The 23,361-nt window shown below is 36.2% G+C and overlaps 1 protein-coding gene across 6 annotated transcripts in view; it reads right to left on the bottom strand.

Moving 5' to 3' along the window:
- Positions 1 to 23,361, bottom strand: part of CFAP47 (cilia and flagella associated protein 47) — a 492,283-nt gene that overhangs the window by 426,340 nt on the left and 42,582 nt on the right. For all 6 annotated transcript variants that reach the window (XM_041740236.1, XM_041740239.1, XM_041740237.1 and 3 more), the window contains 4 exons: positions 9,024 to 9,240; positions 8,488 to 8,729; positions 4,006 to 4,136; positions 1,120 to 1,242 (listed from right to left, as the gene is read on the bottom strand). In XM_041740236.1, coding sequence (XP_041596170.1) covers positions 1,120 to 1,242; positions 4,006 to 4,136; positions 8,488 to 8,729; positions 9,024 to 9,240 — 713 coding nt within the window. The remainder of the gene's footprint in view (positions 1 to 1,119; positions 1,243 to 4,005; positions 4,137 to 8,487; positions 8,730 to 9,023; positions 9,241 to 23,361) is intronic.

The following is a 23,361-nucleotide window of genomic DNA, read 5'->3' as shown; positions in this document are numbered from 1 at the left end:
AGCTTACCAAAGCATTTATGGTATGGTTTCTCAGGGGCTAATTTAGGACCATCTATCATGCTATAAGCCAGAATAATTTAAAGGAAAATTGGTTAAGGTATTTTGGGGATGAGGGAACAAACAGACTTCAGAACTAAATTTGAAGCAAGAGTAGAAAAAGGTATCTGCATTTGTTTGGGCAGATGACATGTAGATATAAAGCTTGAATGAAATATCTCAAACAGACACCTAACTCTGGGAAACGAACAAGGGGTAGTGGAAAGGGAGGTGGGTGGGGGGTTGGGGTGACTGGGTGATGAGCACTGAGGGGGGCACTTGGCAGGATGAGCACTGGGTATTATGCTATATGTTGGCAGGTTGAACTCCAACTAAAAAAATTTAAAAAAAGAAATATCTCAAACACTGACCTCTATCTATTGTCACTATTGGAAAATATTAATATGTTTTTCAGCAAAAAAATATTCTATCACCACTTTAAACACCCTTCACCCTGTAATTTAAATCAGGAGCAACAACTATAAATACAGTATCTTTAGAAGGAACTTGCTTTAGTTTCCAGTTTCTACCATAACAGTCTTGATGAGAGTGAAAATGAGGAGAAGAAGAAAAGTATGTAATTAAATATGAAGTTGTAATAGCAACAATAGATAATTTTTTAAAAGATTTTATTTATTTATTCATGAGAGGCAGAGGGAGAAGCAGGCTCCTGCGAGGAGCCTGATAGGAGACTCGATCCCAGGACCCCGGAATCATGCCCTGAGCTGAAGGCAGATGCTCAACCACTGAGCCACCCACCCAGGTGCCCAACAATGGATATTTTTTAAAGTGCTCTTTTTTTCCCAAATTATCTTTTTCTCAACAAGACAAAATGACAGGAAGGGAAAAAAGGCCTAAGAAGAGGAGAGCCTAATGGCGGAAGAATGGAGAAATTATTTTTGTGGGAAATTAAAAGGACAAAGTAGCTGAAATATACTCAGATAAGTCTCACATAAAATATCGAAATATTAGCATTAGTCAATTTATAAAGACTACAGTATTAACACTACAGTGTTCATGGAAAAAAATAATTCAAATTATAATGTGATCTGATCCAAATAAGATTCCAAGATTCTACATTACCTTGAAATAAGCATGGTTTTGTCCTACATTGTGAAGAATGGCTTTCCTCCAAGTTGTTAAACCTTGAGGACTATTACTGAAGAGGATTCGTGGCTCCAAAAACATGACCTTGGTATGACCAAGCTAGTAACAAGAGGAGAAGAGAGAAGATGCAATAAAAATAATAGTAAAATTTTTTTTTGCCCCTTCCAAATGACTCAAATTATTTCAGCTTCATGGAAATTTCTAAAACATAAAGTGTTATCAGATGTTATGATGTACTTAAAGGAAAGGAAAATAGAATGGAATATCTAAAGTACACTCCTAAACTGATGAAGGCAGGGGGAATTAGACAACACAATGAAGGAAGTAAATCCAGGACTGAAAGTCATGTTGGAGATCATAGAGATATCTACCCAACTATGTACAGGGTGTTACTGTGTGCTGTGCAAAAGGAAAGAGTTCAAGAGTGCCCTAGCATGGTAAATAATGTGCCAAATGAAATCATCTAGACATGTTTTTACTATTAGTCTTCTTCTAGAGCTTTATATGCTGATAATGCACACTTTGCTTATCTGAAAATGGGGAGGTAGTTCACTGTGATTCACAGAGTTACTTAGGTGCAACACTTCTCCTTACTCCCTGCACAAATCACTTCACAGAACTACTGTATCATAGTACAGTTTTTGAAAATGCTGATGTTATCCACCTTTCCCATTTCCCAGGAAAGCAAACAATAGCCAAGGGGAACTAGAACCCAAGTTTTCCACTTTCTTATACAGTGCTCTTTACACCCAACTCTGTTTATCTATGATAAATATTGATGATAAATTATTGTTTTGGGAGGTTTTAATACATTCTTATAATTATTTGAGGAACATGACTTGGGTAATTTGAACAATAAGTTTCTAAACAAAGCTAACAGATGAGAAAATGGTCAAGTAAGTTCTTCATAAATTAATGACAAACATTAAATGAACATTTTATTCAGTCACTTAATGTTTCTCCATTTGTACTTTTCTTAAGGGAAACACTTCACAGTTCATTTAACTTAAAGGATCTCAAAAATTTACCATAAAATCATCAAATTCATTATTCTCATATCTCAGACTTTAATTCTTAACCAATCCTAGTGTAGGGAAAGCAGAAAGTAAATTTAATCAAAGGGTAATAGCAAAGACGGTGGAGGCAAACAGATATGGATATGAATTCCACCTAGGGCATTTACTGCATATGTGAATTTGTATTAAACACCCACTCTAATCCTCCATTTCCTCATCCATCAACTAACTGAGTTATCAATATAGCCTTACAGAGTTGTTAGAAGGCTTAAATTAGGTAATACATGAAAAGTATTTAGCATCCTGCTTGACACATAGTAATTAATAAATGATATCTATTATTAATACAAAGTTTAAATTACTAAATTGCTCATCTTCTATTTTATAGAAAAAATACACGTGAGGTGAGTATGTGGGCAAATTTATATTGCTAACTTTATCAAACACAGTTATGTAAGTAATAGCTAAAGAATTGTGTGCATATGTTCACCAAAATACAGCTATAAGAATGTTAAGAGAAGCATTTTTATAGTAGCGAATAATCTGAAACAATACAAATCCCCACCAGCTGTGTAATGGAAAAATGATGGTATAGTCACACAACGGAATACTATCCAGGAATGAGAATGAATACTCTGTCACCAAATGTATCAGAATAGACAAAGCCCCAAACCTAATGATGAACAAAAGAAGCTAGATGTAAAAGAATACAAATGTTTTGATTACATTTATATAACATTTGAAACCAAAATTAATCCATACCCTTAGAACTAAGGATAGTGATAACTTTGGGAGGGACACAGAGGGACTGGAAACGTGGATGGGGAAGATGGTTCTTTTGCAATGCTAGTCATAGTCTGCTTCTTGATCTGGTTGATCTGGGTGTGACTTACAAAGGTGCTATCAGTTTATAAAGACTGAATGATACAGAAGTCATAATATGTATACTTTTCTGTATATATCCTGTACTTCAATAGAAACTTTTAAAAAGAATAGCAAGTAATTTAAACATAGGTAAAGCAGTAGGGTCCAGCTTATTTCAAGGCTAGAACAGAGGAAAGACCCTACTGATTTCTGACGGTCACTTGTCATCATTAAAGTGAATGAATGTCTCATCTCTAAAGGCTATGAGTTTCTTCATAGCTGAAATATTTAAAACCATGATCATGGTCTGGAGAGAGAGATGAGAATCAGTAAGACAGGACTGGCTTGAGCTAAATTACTGAGAATATTGGGGAAAAAATTTGGTACACAAGTAAAGTGGATTCTTGGTGATTATGAGACATGAAGTTGAGGTCTTCTGGGCTCTACCACAAAAAGAAAGTCAAAATTGCAAATTGAAGCTTTAACTTAACTCATTTTTATTATAAGAGTATATTGTGTAAAATTAGAATTTTACATATCTCCTTGTTATGTAAATTATGTGATCCATTTCAAACTGAATTATTAATTACTACCAGAATTCTAAAAATGCAATATAGTAGGACAAAAATACAATTTTCTCTATTTTTCTTTGGTTTCTGTCAATGAAATAATTTAATTTCAAGTGGCCCTCATGGTATTGTATGTTTATGAGGCACTAACAGCAATCTAGTATTATGGCATAAAGGTACTGGATTTGTAAATTGATTCTAGGTAACACAACACATTTTTTTTTTTTAGCAAAGTCTTCATTTATGGTAGAGAAGTGGCACCAAGGAGATGGTAATTCAGTTAACTAAATATTGCAAGCAAAATCAGTTTTGTGAACATAGTATATATATATATACCCAATTGTATAAACATATATATATCCAACCAATGTAGAGTCCCCCAAATAAAAATCATATCCAAAGGAAATCATTACACGTGCAACACATTTTAGCGTCAGCGTGTTTCCTTCATTGACATGAAGAACAAATTCTCCTCTTTCCGGAGAACTGAAACCTGGCTGCCATGTTACTTCACATTCCAATGAAGAGTGTGGTTCAACTGTGCCTACAGATAATTTAGAAAGAACAGACATTTACCACATTTTAATTATATTCATTTTAATATACAAAATAAGAGCTGGCATAAAAATATATAACATATATTGACATTTATATAACAAATTATTTAAAGTAAACTCAAAATATATAGAAATGCTACATGAGAGATTATCAAATGAGTACAGACTTACAGGTTTGATTCAAATCTAAAATGCATACTTTATTTTCCAATTTTATTAGGCAGATCAAAATATTTGATAAAAGTATGCCAATATTTAGCAAAACATCCCCTTCACATGTTTCCCAACAGTCTGAAATAGTTATTAACATCAGACACTTATTCAGTTTTCAGAGGAAGGAATTACAATTACCAGAGGCTTTTTGTTTTTAAATGTCCACATCCCTAGAGGTATAACTTCTGATGTAGTTATAGAGTAATTAACACATTTCTATAATTCAAATGTACTGAGAACCTAGGAGGTAGCAAGCACATTTGGTATGAGCTGCTTTATATGTTTTAATTCATCATTTCCTTTGGAGTAAGAAAATAATACTTGATAGAAAGAATGACTTAGAAGTTCTTTCTTCAAAGAAGAGAGGATCATCGAAGATTCAAATGCACAGGGCATTGAACAGAAAGATGAGTGACCATCACAAATATACTTTGCGTTAAGGTTGGGTTGACTTGCATGTGATGGCAGTTTCTGTAATCTTAAAAAAGAAGACATAGTACCTACCTCTTAATTCTGTAATCTTAAAAAAGAAGACACAGTACCTACCTCTTAAATTTGCAGTGGCCATGTAAGGATATAATACACGTAAAGCAATCAACATAGTGTGTGATGCCCAGAATACACCCAGTGTCAAATTTTATTATTAATACTCTGGAATGCCAGTACTATGGTAGGCACAGTAATTTATAAAAAGAAAAGAAACTGCTGATGGAAAAGCTAACAGTCTAGTGGTGGTCCATCAGGATTATATTTGTTTGGAAGTAACAAAAAGTCCTGCTACAGTGGGTTAGGTAGATAGGAGTTTACTTATTTTATGCAATCAGAAGTCCATCGATAGGTATTTCAGGGGTACCTTAGCAGGCTGACAATGTCTTCAAGGAGCAATGATCCCTCTAGCTTGCTATACTACCATTCCTTAACATGAGGTCTTCTCAGTGTAGAAAAGTGTCATAGCATAGTGGTTTAAAAAGCACAAATTCTAGGGTTGGAATCCCTGGTTCCAATTTCAGCTCTGCCATTTTCTAGTTGAAAATTTGGGACAATTTACTTAACATATATATCACATAGCCTCTTCAGACATCAATGGGGATCACAGTTGTATGTACCTCAGAGAATTGTTGTAGGGATTAAAGAAGCAAGTATATGTAGAAGTGCTTCAAATGGTGCCTGGCATGAAGAAGGAATATGGAGCTAAAAGAAACTTCTATCTATATCTCATTGGCAAGAAAGACTGGGGACCCAAGAAAGGCTGAGGAAAAGAAATTTCTAGATATGAACATTGCTTCCTCCAACAAAATGAGGTTTCTCCTAGAAAGGGGATGGATATCAGATATGAGTTTAGCAATATTTAATACAATAGAATATAGATGGGAATAAATAATTATAGATGACATAACAAATACACAGTGGGAGCAGGTAGAGGGAGCTTAAATTAGCCCAAGGATATAGAGGAAACTTCATTATAAGAAGATGGCATTTGAATTGTGAAAAATGAGCAGGAACTCTGCAGGACAAAGCCTGGGGAAGTATAAAAGTCAAGTGACCACACTGGAAGAGAGCTGTGTGTCAAGAAGACTGATAAGAAGTAACTTTGACAAAGCAGATTGGACATGGTCTATAAAGACACCTGAAATACAAGGAAAAGTGCCATGCACTGTGCTTTCTGTACACACTCAGCGCCTTCGAATGTGCTTAATCAAACCTATAACTACTGCAATGTGATGCCTGTTCAAAACAACTAGAGAAGGTTTATCCAGAATCTCTGAAATGTGCAGAAGTATTTTCTCTCTCTTCTCTGATTATTCACTCAGCTTTTCTCTAGTACTGAGGCAGGACTCAGGCTTACCAGTATTAATAATTTAAAAAAAGAGCTTGGTCAAATGAATCTGCCAAGTAATGATGGAAGTATAACTTGAATGCTTAATACATATAATCTGGGATTTATTAAATAAATACATGTTAATAAAAAGATTAAATATGGCTATATCAATGATTTCCAACCTTACTGAAGGTACAGTACTACTTTTCCAATGCATAGATCCATAAATATATCCATACTAAAATTAAGCAAATTGAAATTAATACTGAAGCTTGTTTATAACACTCACTGTTACAAACACTGGTAAACTAATATAAAAATTGTGATTTGGAAATGACTGACACTCACAAGAATATACACCTATGGCAAGATTTCTACAAACCAGTACTTCTCTATGGTCTAAAATATAGTCTACTTAGATCCCAAATGATGAATATTCCTAAATTAAAAATAAGGAAGGATTAGAAGGAAGAAGGGAAGGGTGTAGGGAAGGAAAAAGAGAGCGAAGTAAGCAGGGAACAAGTAATTGGTAATGAGGATGGCTGGCTAGATGCATGATCAGCTATTACTACTCTGAGGACATTTTCAGGGAAAAAAGAAGTAAAAAAAGAATTAGCAAATTTTCATAATCAAATAACTATATTTCCTTGACAACTACACTTTGCCAGTCTTTACAGAAGGAGTTTTCCATATATTTAATCTTTATGAGATATGTTAGTCTCTCCATTTTACAAATAAGAAAACTAGTGCTTATAGAGTACTCCTCAACAATCACAAACGTAGCAAGAAGCTAAGACTAGTTTTGAAATCAGGTTTATCTAACCCCAAAGTTTGTTTTATTTCCCACTCATGCAGAAACAGACTTCAGCTAGTTATAAAACACCACATGAGTCACTGCAAGTACAAAACTCCAGATCCTTCCAGCTAGCTGAAAAGGCATAACATGTACAGAAAATGAAGATGCTGTATCAATCATTCAATTTATTTTTTATTTTTTTTATTTTTTTTAGGGAGAGAACAAACATGCATACAAGCAGGGGTGGAGGGGTGGAGTAGGGGCAGAGGCAGAGAGAGACCATCTCAAGCAGGCTCCATGCTCAGCATGGAGAATGATGTGGGGCTCAATCTCATGACTCTGAGATCATGACCCAAGCCAAAAATCAATTGCAGGTTGCCTAACCCACTGTGCCACCCAGGCACCCCTTCATCATTTAACTTCTAACTTGCCATCTTATTTCTTTAAATGACAGCTTGTATCTTCATGAGGTCCTCATAGTATATCACAATGATGTCTGCTGAATTTGACAGGCTACTTAGATAACACTTTAACAGTTACAAGGGCTCAGTTTTGTAACGGGCACATTATATGGAATTACAGATTCTGGGGAATGGCAGAAACAAGGTTAACAGGACACTTAACAAACATATAGAACCGCCCAAAACAGTAAATTGGAGATTATTTTCTATTATTTAAAAAATTACTTGCTTAAATGTCAATTTTAAGTTTCTGATTTTATTACCTGTATTAAATATTGATCATAAAGAATTTATGGATTATAAAGAATTTATGATGATTTATTTTGTCAACTTGGCCATACTTGGCCAAGCTATTGTGCCCAGGTGTCTGGTCAGTCTAGCTATTGCTGTAAAGGTATTTTTCAGATGTGCTGAACATTTAAATCAGTACACTTTGAGTAAAGATTATCTTCCACAATGTGAAAGGGTCTCATCCAATAAACTGAAGGCCTGAAGAGAAAAAAACTGAAGTCCCTTTGGATTCAAGACTGCAAAATGAATTTCTTCCTGGGTTTCCAGCCTGCCAAGCCTACTGGAGTACCCACACAATTGTATGAGCCAATTCCTTAAAATCAATCTCCTCCCTCCCTCTCTCCCTATATATTTCCTTTTGCTTCTTTTTCTCTGGAGAACTCTAATACAGGATCTGTATTTTCAAATCAAATTTACATATTATGTATATAAAAATAAATGCCCCCAGGCACCTGGGTGGCTCAGTCATTTAAGCATCTGCCTTCAGCTCAGGTCATGATCCCAGGGTCCTGGGATCAAGTCCCAACTGGGCTCCCTATTTAGCAGGAGTCTGCTTTTCCCTCTGCCCTTCCCCCTCCCTATGCTCTCTCTCAAATAAATAAATAAAATCTTTTTTAAAAATGAAATATAAATGCCCCAATGACCATAGCTGATTTGTTTCTATTTTTAGCACCACTATACAGTTCATACTCAATAAATACTGCCTGAATACATGAATTAATCAGTGTCTAAATCAAACAAATAGAATAAACTATTACCTTTAGCTGGACGCATGGAAAATGCCATTCCTCTTTCTGTGTTTACAGGTTGCCATTCAAATTTTGCAAAGTAATTCTGATGATTATACAACCCAACTGTCCCCATAAAACATGTTTTCACCGAGAAGCCTTGTGGTCTCAATACTAGCTCATTAGAAGACAGCTCAAGATTTACTGGCATGACAACTGCCATCACTAGGATATGGCCACCAGGTATATTGTTCACTGTGAAGGTGAAAGACCTGTAATACAGCAAAAGCAGTCAAACTTAATTAACAATAGCTATTTGCAATTACAGAATTCAGTTACATGTAAAAATGCATATATTACTGATTAATACCCACAATTAATCCTTTGTAAGCAATACATCAAAATATTTATGACAGACCACACTGAAATATAAATCTACAAATTGATGCACATATAGTTTCTATGTTTGAGGACCAAATATATTCTACAATTATTGAGTTAAATAAATACATATTCTACAAAAGGATACTTTGATTCCAACATATAGAAGCAAAAATAAATCCTACTTCCAAAATTTTCCAATGGTGGGAGATTCAAATATCATCGAAATATAAGTACTAGATGTAGGCGGAATCACATATGAAAATTGCTTGGTTTTTTGAAGTTCTTCCAAATCAGTATGTAACTGGATCAAAATATGCATGGATAGCATATTAATAACATGCAGTAGACGAGTATTTGTGGAGTTCACACAAACGTCACCAAAGTTAAGGATAGAGGGCCCTGAAAAAAAAGGAAAATAATTAAGTTTTATGTCGGCAAATGTATTCAGTAATTTTAAGTTTCCATACTATATTTTCACCAATTAATTTATAAAAAATGGTACTTAGAGAAATATTTCTTATAGTATCAGAAGTTATTAACCAAAATTTTTATCTAAATTCCCATAATGTGGTATTTAGAGATTATTGGCTAAAATTCAACATAAATATACCTTAATTATATGGAAAATTACATTGAAAAATTATTAGCCCTCATTATAACTCATTTTAGTATACAAATTTGCATACTCCAATATCTTCTCCACTTCCATCAATACATTTATGTTCATTTAACCAGAATTTACAGAAATTGGTGATTTTTCCCATTGCTCAGTACTTAAGTTTTCCCTTTTATTTTTTTTAAAGATTTATTTATTTAGAGAGAGAGACAGAGAGTACAAGTGTGAGTGGGGCGAGTTTTCCCTTTTAAATGACAAAAGTTTTTATATCATATAATTTTTTTAAAGATTTTATTTATTTATTCATGAGAGATACAGAAAGAGAGGCAGAGACAGAGGCAGAGGGAGAAGCAGACTCCCTGCGGGAAGCCTGATGCAGGACTCGATCCCAGGACCCCAGGATCATGACTTGAGCCGAAGGCAGACAGACACTCAACCACTGAGCTACCCAGTTGACCCTATATCATATAATTTTAATAATTATAAGTCTTCTACATTTCTTAACAGCTTGATTTAATGGTAACTGATATACAATAAGCCGTGTTTAAAGTGTAGAATTTCTGGGGTGCCTGGGTGGATCAATTTTAGTATATGTGCTGCCGAAGCAAGCACTGCCTGGGTGGATCAGTTGTTTAAGCATCTGCCTTCAGCTCAGGTCATGATCTCAGGGTTCGGGGATGGAGCCCCACCTGGGGCTCCGTGCTCAGTGGGGAGTCTTCTTGTCCCTCTCCCTCTGCCCCTCCTCCTGCTTGTACTCTCTTTCTCTCTCCCTCTCTTCCAAATACATAAATAAAATCTTTAAATTTTTTTTTTACATAAAGTGTAGAATTTCCTGTGTTGACATATATGTAACACCTATGGAACCATCACCACAATGAAGAGAGTGAACATTCCTCACTCCAAAGTTCTCTCATCCTCCTTTATATTCTCTCCTTCCCATCATCCTCACCACTTCTCCTTTCCAGACACCCACTCAAATGCTTTATGTCACTGTAGATCAGTTTACACATTCTAGAGACTTTTATGAGTAGAATAATGTAACATGTGCAGTTTTTCTCTGATCTCTTTCACTCTACAAATTCCCTGGAGATTAATTCAAGTTCTTTCATGTGTCAGTAGTCCATTCTTTTATATTACAAAGTGCTAGTCCATTACAGGTGAATGTTTGTCTCTTCACCTGTTGAATGACAGTTGGATTGTTTCTAGGTACTGGTTATTACAAATAAAGCTGCTAAAATATTTGTGCACAAGTATTTGTTTGAATACATAATTTCATTTCTTTTGGATAAATATCTAGGAGTGGAATGCATGGATCATATGGTAAATGTATGTATAAATGTATAAGAAACTTCCTGTGTTCAAGTGGTTGTGTGATTTCCCATTCTACTAGCAATGTATAAGACTTCCAGCTCCTTCACGTCTTTGGCAACAATTGAAATGGTGAGTTTGGGTTTGTGTGTTTTAACTTTAGCCATTCTAATAGATTTACAGTAGTATCTCATTGTGGTTTTATTGGGTTTCCCTAACAGCTAACAATGCTGTGCATCTTTTCATGTACTTATTTCTCAATTGTATATCTTTGTTGATGAAATATCTGTTCAAATCCCTTTGCCCATTTTTAATTGGGTTATTTGTTTTCCTAATACTGAGTCTCAAAAATTGTATAAGCATTCTGGTTGCAGTTCTTTCATGACATACATAATTTGCAAATATTTTCTCTCAGTCTATGTCTTGTTTTTATCCTCTCATCAGTTGCTTTGAGGAGAAGTATTTAAATGTGATCAATTCCAAATTATCCATTCATTCTTTTCTTTTTTTTGTCCATTTGTTCTTTTATGGATCGTAGAGTTTTTTTTAAATATCATATCTAAGAGATTTTTGCTCTCTTCATCATCACAGATATTTTTTCCCTATGCTTCTTTTAAAAGATTTATTTAGAGAGAAAGAGTGCACATGCGTGCATGCGGAGAGGGGGAGGGACAGAGGGAGAGAGAATCTCCATCAAACTCCTTGCTGAGGAGCCCAATGGTGGGGCTCCATCTCATGACCCTGAGATCATGATCTGAGCTAAAATCAAGAGTCAGATGCCTAACCAACTGAGCCACCCAGGTGCCCCTCCTATGCTTCCTTCTATAAGGAAGCAAAAGGTTTAAAATCTAGTTTGACTTAGGTTAGGTATATGATACAAGGATATAAACTCCTTTTTTTTTTTTTAAATGAGTGGCTCATGTGTCACAGAACTACTTCTTCAAAAGATTATCCTTTTTGCATTGTCTTTGTGTCAAATTTCACTTGTCCCATATGTGTAGATCTATGTCTGAACTCTCACTTACGATTCATTGATCTGGGTCTATGTTTACACCAATACTATGCTGTTTTAATTACTATAGCTTTCTAAGTCTTGAAATCAGTTATTTATCTCCAACTTGTTTTTTTTCCCCAAATTGATTTGATTATTCTAACTACTTTCATTTCTACCTGAATTTTAAAATGAGCTTGTCAATTTCTACAAAAGATCTAGATGGAATTTTGACTGGAATCCTATTGAATCCATGGATCACATGGATAATTTTTCAAATCTTCTATGTCTCTGCATAACTTTTTAAATATATGGGATATAGTTATATTCCCTTTTCATATCTTTGTCTGATAATTCTACCATATGTATCCTTATTGGGTAGGTTTAATTGATTATTCTCCTCATTATGGGTTGTGTTTTGCTGCTGCTTTTCATGCCTAGTAATTTTTGTACAGATGTACTTCACTAGGTATTTTTTGTATTCCTATAAATTCTATAAATTCCTATAAATTTTCTTGAGTTTTGTTCTGGGAGGACAGATTGATTTTGTTACTTTCAAACAGATTGATCCTTCCAAGTCTTGCTTTTATGAAAGTTACCTGGATCCGGTATAGTGCTCTGAATAGTAATAATTATTCTCCACTACTGAGGCAAGAATTTCCTGAGCTCTGGCCCAATGTCCATATATCATGAAGTTGTTTGTTTTTTTTCCTGGTCTACCAGGTGGGAAATTTCAGTTACTATTCCCTGGACTCTATGAGTAGTGGATAATTCCATAATCATTTCTAATGGGTTTTTTCCCTAGTTTTAGATAGTTTGCCTCGTACCTATGAGCTGACTGGTATTTTTTAGAGTAATTGAGGGGAACCCACAGCAGAATATTGAGGCCCTCATTTTGTGCAGTTCTCTCCTGCCTTGTATTCTGTCCTGTGAGTTCTGGCTTTGGTGACTCTAGTCTCATAGCCAGGTTTCCTCATCTCAAGGATTCCACCAGGCTCTTCTGGGTTCCTTCTCTCTGGGCAACGGACTGGAAATTCTCCCACAGTGGTAAGCTTGGGTAGGACTCACATGTATTTTTTCCTGCCAGACATCACTCACTTTCAGTGTCTTAAAAATTCTTGCTTTATATTCTTTTTGTCTGTTGTTTTGGTTGTTTCGGACAGATGAGTAAATGTAGTTCCTGTCATTCCAATGTGGATAGAAGGTGAAGTTTCCCTTTCTTCTAAAACTGAATTGATAAGTTAAACTTTATAAACATGTTAGGATCTGTTTTAATGAATATTAATTTCTGCATATTTAAAAAGGGTCTTTTATCCCTATCTGAAAAATGGAGACTTCTGATCGAGTATCTGGATATAGGGCCAGACATGACAATAGGATGTGATTGATGAACATGTTACACAGCATGATGACTCAAAAACCAGTGTTAAGGGAAAAAGTCAGTGTCAGGCTCAAACATGCATTCTGGGTCTCCAGAGGGTAAATTCAGACAGACATAGGGCAATAAAGCAGGGACAATGTATGAGGAAACTCAAAGCATAATAAGATGTCCTGACATTCTGTATCCCTGGCCAAAGGGCTGCCTAAAGATGTTGGTAACCTCAATAAGAAGGATAGGATCTGGAGAGCAGACAATGTGGTTTAAATAATAACAGTTCTCAGAGCTCCTGGCATTCTTTTCCTGCCTGCTCCAATGGCTCTGACCATTATCCATGATGAAATCTTATCCACTGGATTTTAATTTTATGCTTTTTTAATCATGGTAAGGCTATTAAACTGCCATTCTCTGTGCTAATGTTTTCCAGTCCCTCACAAAAGAGAAATAGCAATATGTTCAATAAGTATAGCATATTTTAGAGCAATACTTCCCCTTCATATTTCAAGAATTTATTTCTAGAAAAAATTAAGTAAATACAATCCACTGTATTCCTCTGCTAATAACAGATTAAAATGTTGACAAAATCTATGACATAACTATCAGAAACTTTTGAAAAGTAATGAGAAAAGGATTCTCTAGGGATTTTATGAATAGAAAGATAAACCTGTAGTGAATTTTCCTTGGTTATTATCTTGGCCTGGGTGCTAGAGTAGCCTAAAGCCCATTCTCACTACCCAAAGAACTGAGAAGAGGGTGGCCCTGTAGGGCCATACCCTTTTAACTATATCTGCCCTATTTCAGGCAAACATCATGAAAGAAGTTGATCTGCACAACACTAGGTTCTAAGAAGGCTGCAGTAGACCCTTGTCAACCATACCTGCTATGCACTAGGACAAAGAGAGACATCATTCCTTCCCTTCTCCACTAAAGCGGGAGTCTCTGTAAAGTTGCTGGAGTTGGGGCCTGTCAAACCATGTCTGCCTTTCAATAAGGCTGACAGAGGCAGTGCCCCTCTCCCTCTTGACCATGCTCCCAAGAGACTGGAGGATAGAGTCCCATTGACTACAACCACTCTCACTAAGAGAAGCAGTAGTAACATCCCTCCCCTCCTCACTTGGCACTGCATGGTCTGTGAAATAAATACCTGCTGACCAAAGCTGCCCTGTATTAAACAAACATAAGCAAAGAGATGCTGCCCCTATCACAGTAGCCACTCCACACACACTTCACTAAACTAAAGCAGGCAAATAATTGACACCACTCCTCCTCCCACCTAAAGAATAGGGGGAAGAATACAGAGAGGTGGGAGTTAGAGAAGGATATATTTTAAAAATGTAAAAAAAAATGTGAATGAAGTTATGATCATCTATTGAACAGTCCACGTGTGAAATCTATCGGAACCAACACATCAAATGGCTTAAAAAACAGAAATATAGTATGAAATAATGCCTGGGTTTCCTATAGTCTTCTGGATAGCACACAAAAAGGGAAAACCAGAATAGTACCATAAATGCTTTGAAAATTAAACTGACATTTGTTACACAGCACACAAATGTGGACTACAATGTATGTTCCAGAGCCAAATGGATCATCTGCATCCTAAAATAGATTATTTAAATAGTAAACAAAGCCTTAAAACAAACAAAAAAAGCCTTAAAACATAGTACTCAAAATGCCCATAAAACAAAATTACTCATCATACCAAGACTGAGATGACAGAGATGCTGAAATTGCTTGACATGGTTTTATTTTTTTATTTATTTATTTTTTTTGCTTGACATGGTTTTAAAGAAGCTATTATAAAAACAACCAAATAAGCAATTATGAATACTCTTGAAATAAGTAGAAAAAGTGTTTCAGCAAAGAAAGAGAATATCCAATGGAGAACTAAATAGAAACCCTAAGATTAAAAAATATAGTAAACAAAATAGAAACCTCTTGGGTATGCTCATTAACAGAATGAAAGGACAGAAGAAAAAGCTGGTGAGCCTGAAGAAATATCAATAGAATTTATCCAATCTGAAAAACAAAAATAAAACAGATTAAAAAAATTAAAAGTCTCAGAGACCCATGGAACAAAAACAAACTGTCTAAAATTCACGTAAGTGGAGCTCCAGCATAAGAAAGTGTGTGTGTGTGTGTGTGTGTGTGTGTGTACGCATGTGTATGTGGTAGGGACTGGAAAAATATTTTGAAATAAATAATAGCTAAAATATGCCCAAATGTAGCAAAAAAAAAAAAAAAAGAGTAAACCTTCACATTCTAGCAGCTCAGTGAAACTCAAACAGAACAAATCCAAAGAAAACCATGCCCAGATTTTTGAAAACTTTTGAGAACTAAACATAAACTTTTGAAAGTAAAAATAAAGAATGTAAAATATCATTCCATAGTCTTGGTGTAATAACATTATTATCAAATGTAAATGATACAAATGTACCAATTAAAAACAGAGATTGTAAGAATGGATGAAAAAGTACTATATGCTGCCCACAAGAAACTTACTTCAAATGCAATGACATAGAGAAGTCAAAAGTAGAAACAAGTAAAAAGATATAATGTGCAAAGACTAAACAAAAGAAAGCTTTGATAGCTAGATCAATCAGACAAACTACATTTCAGAGCAAATAAAATTACATGGGACAAAGAGGGATATTATATAATGATAAAAGAGACCAAAAAGACATAACAGTCTTTAATGTGTATGTACCAAACAAGGGAGCTTCAAAATACATGAAGCAAAACTGACAGAATTAAAAGGAGAAATAAAAAAATCTACAATTACACTTTGGGAATTCAATCACCTTTGTCAATAACTGACAGACTGTCTAGACAAAAAAAAAAAAAGAAAGAAAGAAAAAGCAGTAAGGATTTAGTGGAAATAAATACCATTAACTAATTGGAATATAATCGACATTTAAAGAACACTCCATCCAACAATAGCAGAATACGTCTTCTCAAGTCATATGAACCTTCAACGAAAGAGACCACATCCAAAATCACACTTAACAAATCTTTAAAAATTTTATAAAGACTTGAATACATACATGTGTGTGTTCTGGCCAAATGGAATCAAACTAGAAAACAAAAGAAGAAAGAAAACAGAAAAATCCTGGAATTTAAGTAACACACTTCTAAATAACTCATGAGCCAAGGAGAATGTTTCAAGGAAATAGTAACCCTTGACCCTTAGACAATAGGAGTTTGAGATTCATGGATACACTTATATGCACCTCCCCCCAACCCCACCAATAAACATGTATTTTATATTGTGATTTAAAAGTAAGATAGAATAGCAAGTCTCTTGCCTGATCGAGACATTCCTCACCCCACTACCTGTTCACTGAGGTCTTGAAATGAGGAGCACAAAGGAACTGGCTCCGAGGAGGGATTCTCACCAAAGCAGCAGGGCCCTTCACTAGCAGTAGTTGATCAAGGACTGAATGATAACCCATCCCTTCCCCTGGATCAAGGGGTCTGGGGGAACATGGACGTGTGTTGGCAGGGGGGATGGCGGCAGGTCAGGATAGCACCAGGGTGAAGTCCAAAGTGTACAATAGAGGCGGCACTGTACATGGTGCTGAAAGTTCTTCTAGGTAAGAAGATAATACTATCAGGTAACTCGCCCCTCAACACTTGCCAGCATTTCCTGAAAGCAGAAACTGTGTTAGAACCCCATAAAAGGGGTCAGGAAGAGTAAGTGACCTACAGAAATGGATAAAAGTGCTCTGCCTTCCCTGGTTCACTGCATTCCCCCAGACTCCACTTGGAAGAAGGCTTCCCACATTCCTGGGTAGAGGAGTAAGAAGCAGGTGTCACTCCAGGATGCAGCTTTGCTAACTTCAAGTGGGGACAAGGAGATGTGGAGTGCCTCATTCTACTACTGTCTTGTATAGTAAATGTATTCTCCCTTTCTTGTGATTTTTCTCTTTTTTTAAAGATTTTATTTATTTATTCAAGAGAGACAGAGCAAGAGTCAAGGAGAAAGAGAGAAAGGGAGAAGCAAACTCTCTGCTGAGCAAGGAACCTGATGAGGGCTCGATCCCAGGACCCTGAGATCATGACCTGAGTTGAAGGCAGATGCTCAACCAACTGAGCCACCCAGGTACCCCCGGACTTTTTAAAAAGATTTTATTTATTCACGAGAGACACACAGAGAGAGAGAGAGAGAGGCAGAGACACAGGCAGAAGGAGAAGCAGGCTCCATGCAGGGAGACTAATGTGGGACTCGATCCTGGGTCTTCAGGATCACACTCTGGGCCAAAGGTGGCGCTAAACCACTGAGCCACCCAGGCTGCCCCTGATTTCTTAAAGATTATTTATTTATTCATGAGAGACACAGAAAGAGGCAGAGACATAGGCAGAAGAGGGAGCCTGATGTGGGACTCAATCCCAGGACCCCAGGATCACAACCTGAGCCAAAGGCAGATGCTCAACTACTGAGCCACCCAGGTGCCCCAGTACCCCATGATTTTCTTAATCACGTTTTCTTTTCTCTAGCTTACTTTAAGAATACAGTATATAGTACATATAACATACAAACTATATGTTAACCCATTACTTATATTATCAGTAAGTCTTCTGGTTAACAGTAGGCTATTAGTAGTTAACTTCTGAGGGAGTCAAAAGTTATACACAGATTTTCAACCACATGGTGAAGAGTGTTGGTACCACTAATCTCCATGTTATTCAAGAGTCAACTGTATATTGAGCTAAAAGAAAATGAAAATATATAAGAATATATGAGATATAGCTAAGGTACTGTTTAGTGAGAAATATATAGCTCTAAATGATTATATTAGAAAAAAAGAAGGGTATAAATCAATAATTTAAGCTTCTATCTCAAGAAATTAGAAAAAAGATAAATCCCAATAAAAATCCAAAGCAAATAGAAGGAAATGACAAACATAAGAAGTGATTAAAATTAAAAACAGAAAAACTATGGAGAAAAATAAATTAAACCAAATGCTGGTTCTTTGAAATGACCAACAAAATTGATAAACCTCTACTGAGACTGAGAAAGGAAAATAACAAGAAAAATAAAAATTCTCAATATTGAAAAAAAAGAGGCTCTATCACTAAAGATGTTTCTGATCCAGACATTAAAGGGATAATTTGGGAATTCTGCAAACAATTCTATACACATAAATGGGATGTCCTTATGGAGGTGATGGATTCCAGAAAAACCACAAACTACCAAAATTCTACCAAAATGGTGTAGATCATTTGAATAGCTCTACAATTATTAAAGAATTTGAATTTGTAAGTAAATATCCTCTGAGGGGCACCTGGGTGGCTCCATCAGTTAACTATCTGCCTCCAACTCAGGTCATTATCCCAGGGTCCTAGGATCAACCCCGGTGTAGGGCTCCCTGCTCAGCGGGGAACCTGCTTCTCCCTCTTCCTCTGCCACTCCCTTGTTTATGCTCTCCCTCTCTCTCAAATAAATAAATAAAATCTTTTTTAAAAATCCTCTGAGGGCAGCCCCAGTGGCTCAGCGGTTTAGCGCAGCCTTCAGCCCAGGGCCTCATCCTGGAGACCCAGGATCGAGTCCCACATTGGGCTCCCTGCATGGAGCCTGCTTCTCCCTCTGCCTGTGTCTCTGCATCTCTCTCTCTCTTCCTCTATGTTTCTCATGAATAAATAAATAAAATCTTTTTTAAAAAATAATAAAATAAAAATAATAAAAATCCTCTAAAAATGAACTCTCCTTTCCCAGATGTTTTCTCCAAAGAACTCTTAACAATTCAAAAATAATATAATTCTACATAATTTCTTTCAGAATATAGTAAAGGAATGAAAACTTCCTAAGTCTCTGAACACAGTCTATAAGGCCAACATTATTCTAAGGCCAAAACAAATATAGTAAAAACAAACTTTAAAAAAGCAAAAATGCAGACTAGTATGTTTTATGAAAACAGATATATAATTCCAGATTCTGATTTAACAATACTGTGAGGTTGACATAAAGGAAGTTGGGCAAAAAGCTGAGACAAATACTGTAGGGAAAAATACAGGTTGTAAAAGAGTAACAGAAAGAGAAATTGAGATAGAAATTGTAGGTAGGGGGCACCTGGGTGGCTCAGTAGGTCAAGCAACTGACTCCTGCTTTCAGCTCAGGTGGTGATCTCAGGGTCATGAGATGGAGCCCCAAGTTGGGCTCCGTGCTCAGTGTGGAATCTGTTTGAGATTCCCTCTCTCTCTCCCTGTGCCCCTCCTCCTGCCCATACTCTCCAAATGAACGAATGAACGAACGAACGAATGAATAAATGAATAAATAAATAAAATCTTTTTTAAAAAGTATGATTAGATTCAAATCTAATTTCAAATCTACTCCTTTCCACGAAATATTGAGCAATTTGATCAAGGCTTATCACTTCTCTAAGCTTCTTTTTACTCATCTCTAAAATGACAATAATAGCAATTACCTTATAAGTTGCTTACATCATTTGAAGTTGCTTACATCATGATTAAATAAGATGTTTATACATTGTTCAACATAATGCTTGGCTTATAAGTGGTAACTAAAACCAAAGTGATTGGATATTTGCTGATGAAGCAAACAATACTCTTTGCACAACATCCAATGTAACCTAGACTCTAACAGTTTTCACAAATTGATTCAATTAATCTCTAATTCCTCTATTGTGTCTCTTGACAATTACCTTTTTTTTCTTTTTGAGAGAGAAAGAGAGAAAGAAAGAGAGGGAGTGGGGGAAGGGCAGAGAGAAAAGGAGAGAAAGAATCTGAAGGAGGCTCCAAGCCCAGTGTGGAGCCTGATATGGAGCTCAATCTCACAACCCTGAGATCATGACCTGAGCCCAAATCAAGAGATGGATGCTGAACTAACTGAGCCACCCAGAGGGACCCACCTTAATTTTTTAAAATATAAATACAGAGCAAAATTTTCTGAAACTGTAATCTTGACAGTACCAGTCCCTGCTCCGTGCAGAGGCTCAAAAAACACTTTCAAGGTATAAAAATAAGAGTGTTACAAAATTCCCACCATCAGAGTTGCTGACCTTGTAAACTCACCCAAGGGCCCTTTCCCCAGAGAAAGGGTCATTATTAACAAAATCAGGACACCAGGTGAAGAAGAGAGAGAAGCTGGTGGAGGAGACACTGGACACACTGTCTTCTAACTTTGTTCCTTTTGAATGTCTATAGATTTGCTTATCTGGTTAATCAGTTACCACTTTGGAAGACACAAAGCATTTACCACCCAATAATGAAAGGTAAGTCCCTGGGTCTATAATGCCCAATACCTGTCATGTGCCTGGCACTAAAGAAAGGCACAGTAAACGATGTTTAACCTGAAATGAACTGCATACACAACCCCAGACAGGCAAGGAACTAATGAGTTCCCAGTCTGGCATGCCCAGGGGCCTCACTGTCACTATGTAGCAGGGAGGTTTGGCTCCAGTGCTATTACAGCACTGAGTTCTATTTCCCATTCAGAACCCTCTGTGAATTATAGGAAATTCCAACTCTTTTTACCAGTCCATGTCACCTGCTTTTCTCAGAGTCAGATCCTGTTTTGGGCATTTCCCACGGAACTCACTGATCTGAGATTTGACCACTAACCAGTCATAATAAGCCATCACCAACCAGAAATTTAAGTACTTCTTATTTGTTGCCTCTGACCTTGCACCTCTTTGGCTATCACCTTTAGCCTGGATAATAAAAGAAATGGTATTTGATGTTTTGTGTACTGGGTTCTCCCTAGAGGGAGAATCAGCACATTCATACCAATTAATCATGGTCTACCCAGATCTCCCTCAGGGCCACTCTAACCCTACCTACAATGAAATGCAAACTTCTTCTTCAGACTATTATAGACTATTATTTAACCATAATCATTCTTTAACAGGCTTGGTGAAAATGACCTAGGAAGGGACACTGTTCAAAACCTCTCCAAAGGGAATTGTCACTTGTTTCTTAACTCTTGCCTAGGGATGTTGTCAAAATAATAATTACCTCGATGGCAAACATTTAGAGAAGGTCAGCATCATGACCTGAGCTTTCAATACTGATTAGGGCAAGCAAGAGATCCAGAAGCAAAACACACAAAGTGGGTCTTAATAAGATCTGATTCAGGGATGCCTGGGTTGCTCAGTGGTTTGGCATCTGCCTTCCACCCAGGGCATGATCCTGGAGTCCCAGGATCAAGTCCCACATTGGGCTCCCTGCATGGAGCCTGCTTCTCTCTCTCTCTCTCTCTCTCTCTCTCTCTCTGCCTGTGTCTCTGCCTCTCTCTCTCTCTCTGTGTCTCATGAGTAAATAAATAAAATCTTAAAAAAAAAAGATCTGATTCATATCCATAACAGCCAAAGCAATCTTGAAAAAGGCAAATTTGGAGGATTTACACTTAACCAATTTCAAAACTTACTCTAAAGGTACAGTATCAAAGACAGTTATAGACCTGTCATAAGGATAGACATACAGATCAATGGAATAGAAGTGAGACTCTAGAAATAAATGCTGATACATATAGTTGATTGATTTTCAGCAAGAGTGCTAAGGCAATTCAATGAGGAATGATAGTATTTTCAACAAATGGTGCTAGAACAATTGAATATCCCCATAAAACAATATGAATTTAGGCTCTTAACTCACAATATAAAAATTAACCCAAAAGGAGTTGTAGTCCTAAATATAAAATTATAAACATTTTAGAAGAAAACAAGAGAAAATATTTGTGACATTGAGTTAGCTACAGATTTCTTGGGTATGAAATCAAAAGCATGATCTATAAAAGAAAAAAATTATAATAAAAATTTTTAATTGATAAATTCAATTGATTTCTTTTAAAGATTTCATTTATTTATCTGAAAGAGGGAGAAAAAGGGAGAGAGAAAAAACATAAGCGGTGGGCAGCAGCAGAAGGAAAGGGAGAAGCAGACTCCATGGAGTAGAGAGCCCAGTGTGGGGCTTGATACCAGGACCTGAGATCATGACCTGAGCCAAAGGTAGATGCTTAACTGACTGAGCCAACCAGGTAGCCCAAATTACATTTTGCTTAAAGTAAAAACTTCTGTGCTTTAAACAACACTATTTGAAAACAAAACAAACAAAAAAAACACTAAAAAAAAAAGCCACAGACTTTGGAAATCATATATCTGATAAAAAAGACTTGTATCCAGGATATATAAACAATACTTACAACTCTACAATAAGAAGGCAAATATTCAAATTAAAAATTGGGCTAAGAATTTGAAAAACACTCCTCCAAAGGAGATGTACATCTATTTAAATGAATGAAAATAGGGGTGCCTGGATGTCTCAGTCAGTTAAGCGTCTGCTCAGGTTGTGACCCCAGGGTCTTAGGATAGAGCCCCATGTCAGGACTCTCCTGCTCAGCAGGGAGTATACTTCTCCCTCTGCTCCTCCCCCTGCTTGTGTTCTCTCTCTCCCCTTCTCTCTCTCTCTCTCTCTCTCAAATAAATAAATAAAATCTTTTTTTAAAAATGCATGAAAATATATTCTACATCCTAGTCACAAGGAAAATGCAAATCAAAACCACAGTGAGAACATTTCACACCACCAAGATGGCTATGATCAAAAAAGAGAAAAAATAACATATGTTGGTGAGAATGTGGAGTAACTTTAACCCTGACGCACTACTGGTGGGATTGTAACTCGGTGCACTTTGGAAAGTTTTTGGCACTTTCTTTAAATGTTAGAAATCTAACATACAACTCAGCGATTCCACTCCTAGCAATCTAACCAAAAGAAAGGAAAACATATGTTCACTCAAAGAATTGTATATGAACATTTATAGCAACATTATTCACAATAGCCTCAAACTGAAAACAGCTCATGTCCATCAACTGGTAAATGGATAAACAAAATGTGGTATTCCCATAAAATGAAGTGCTATTTAGACATAAAAAGGAACAAAATATTTATACCTATTTATACCTATTGGATAAACCTCAAAAACATTATGCTAAGTAAAAGCCTCAATATAAGAAAGACTACATATTATATGATTCCTTTTATTCAGAAGAGGCAAATCCAAAATGAGAGAACATTCATTAATGGTTGCCTGGGGCTAAGGGTGGGATTTGAGAGTAAATGCATATGGTCCTGAGGGTGATGGCAACATTCTAAAATTGAATTATGATTATGGTTGCATAATCCCTTAAGTTTACTAAAGTTCAGTGACTTCCATACTTTAAACAGGTCAATTTTATGGAATAGAAACTATACTTCAATAAATCCGTTAAA

The sequence above is a fragment of the Vulpes lagopus genome, chromosome X, assembly GCF_018345385.1.
Source record: "Vulpes lagopus strain Blue_001 chromosome X, ASM1834538v1, whole genome shotgun sequence".
NCBI lineage: Eukaryota > Metazoa > Chordata > Mammalia > Carnivora > Canidae > Vulpes > Vulpes lagopus.
Note: the sequence above shows the minus strand (reverse complement) of the source record. Positions and strands in the feature narration are given on the sequence as shown.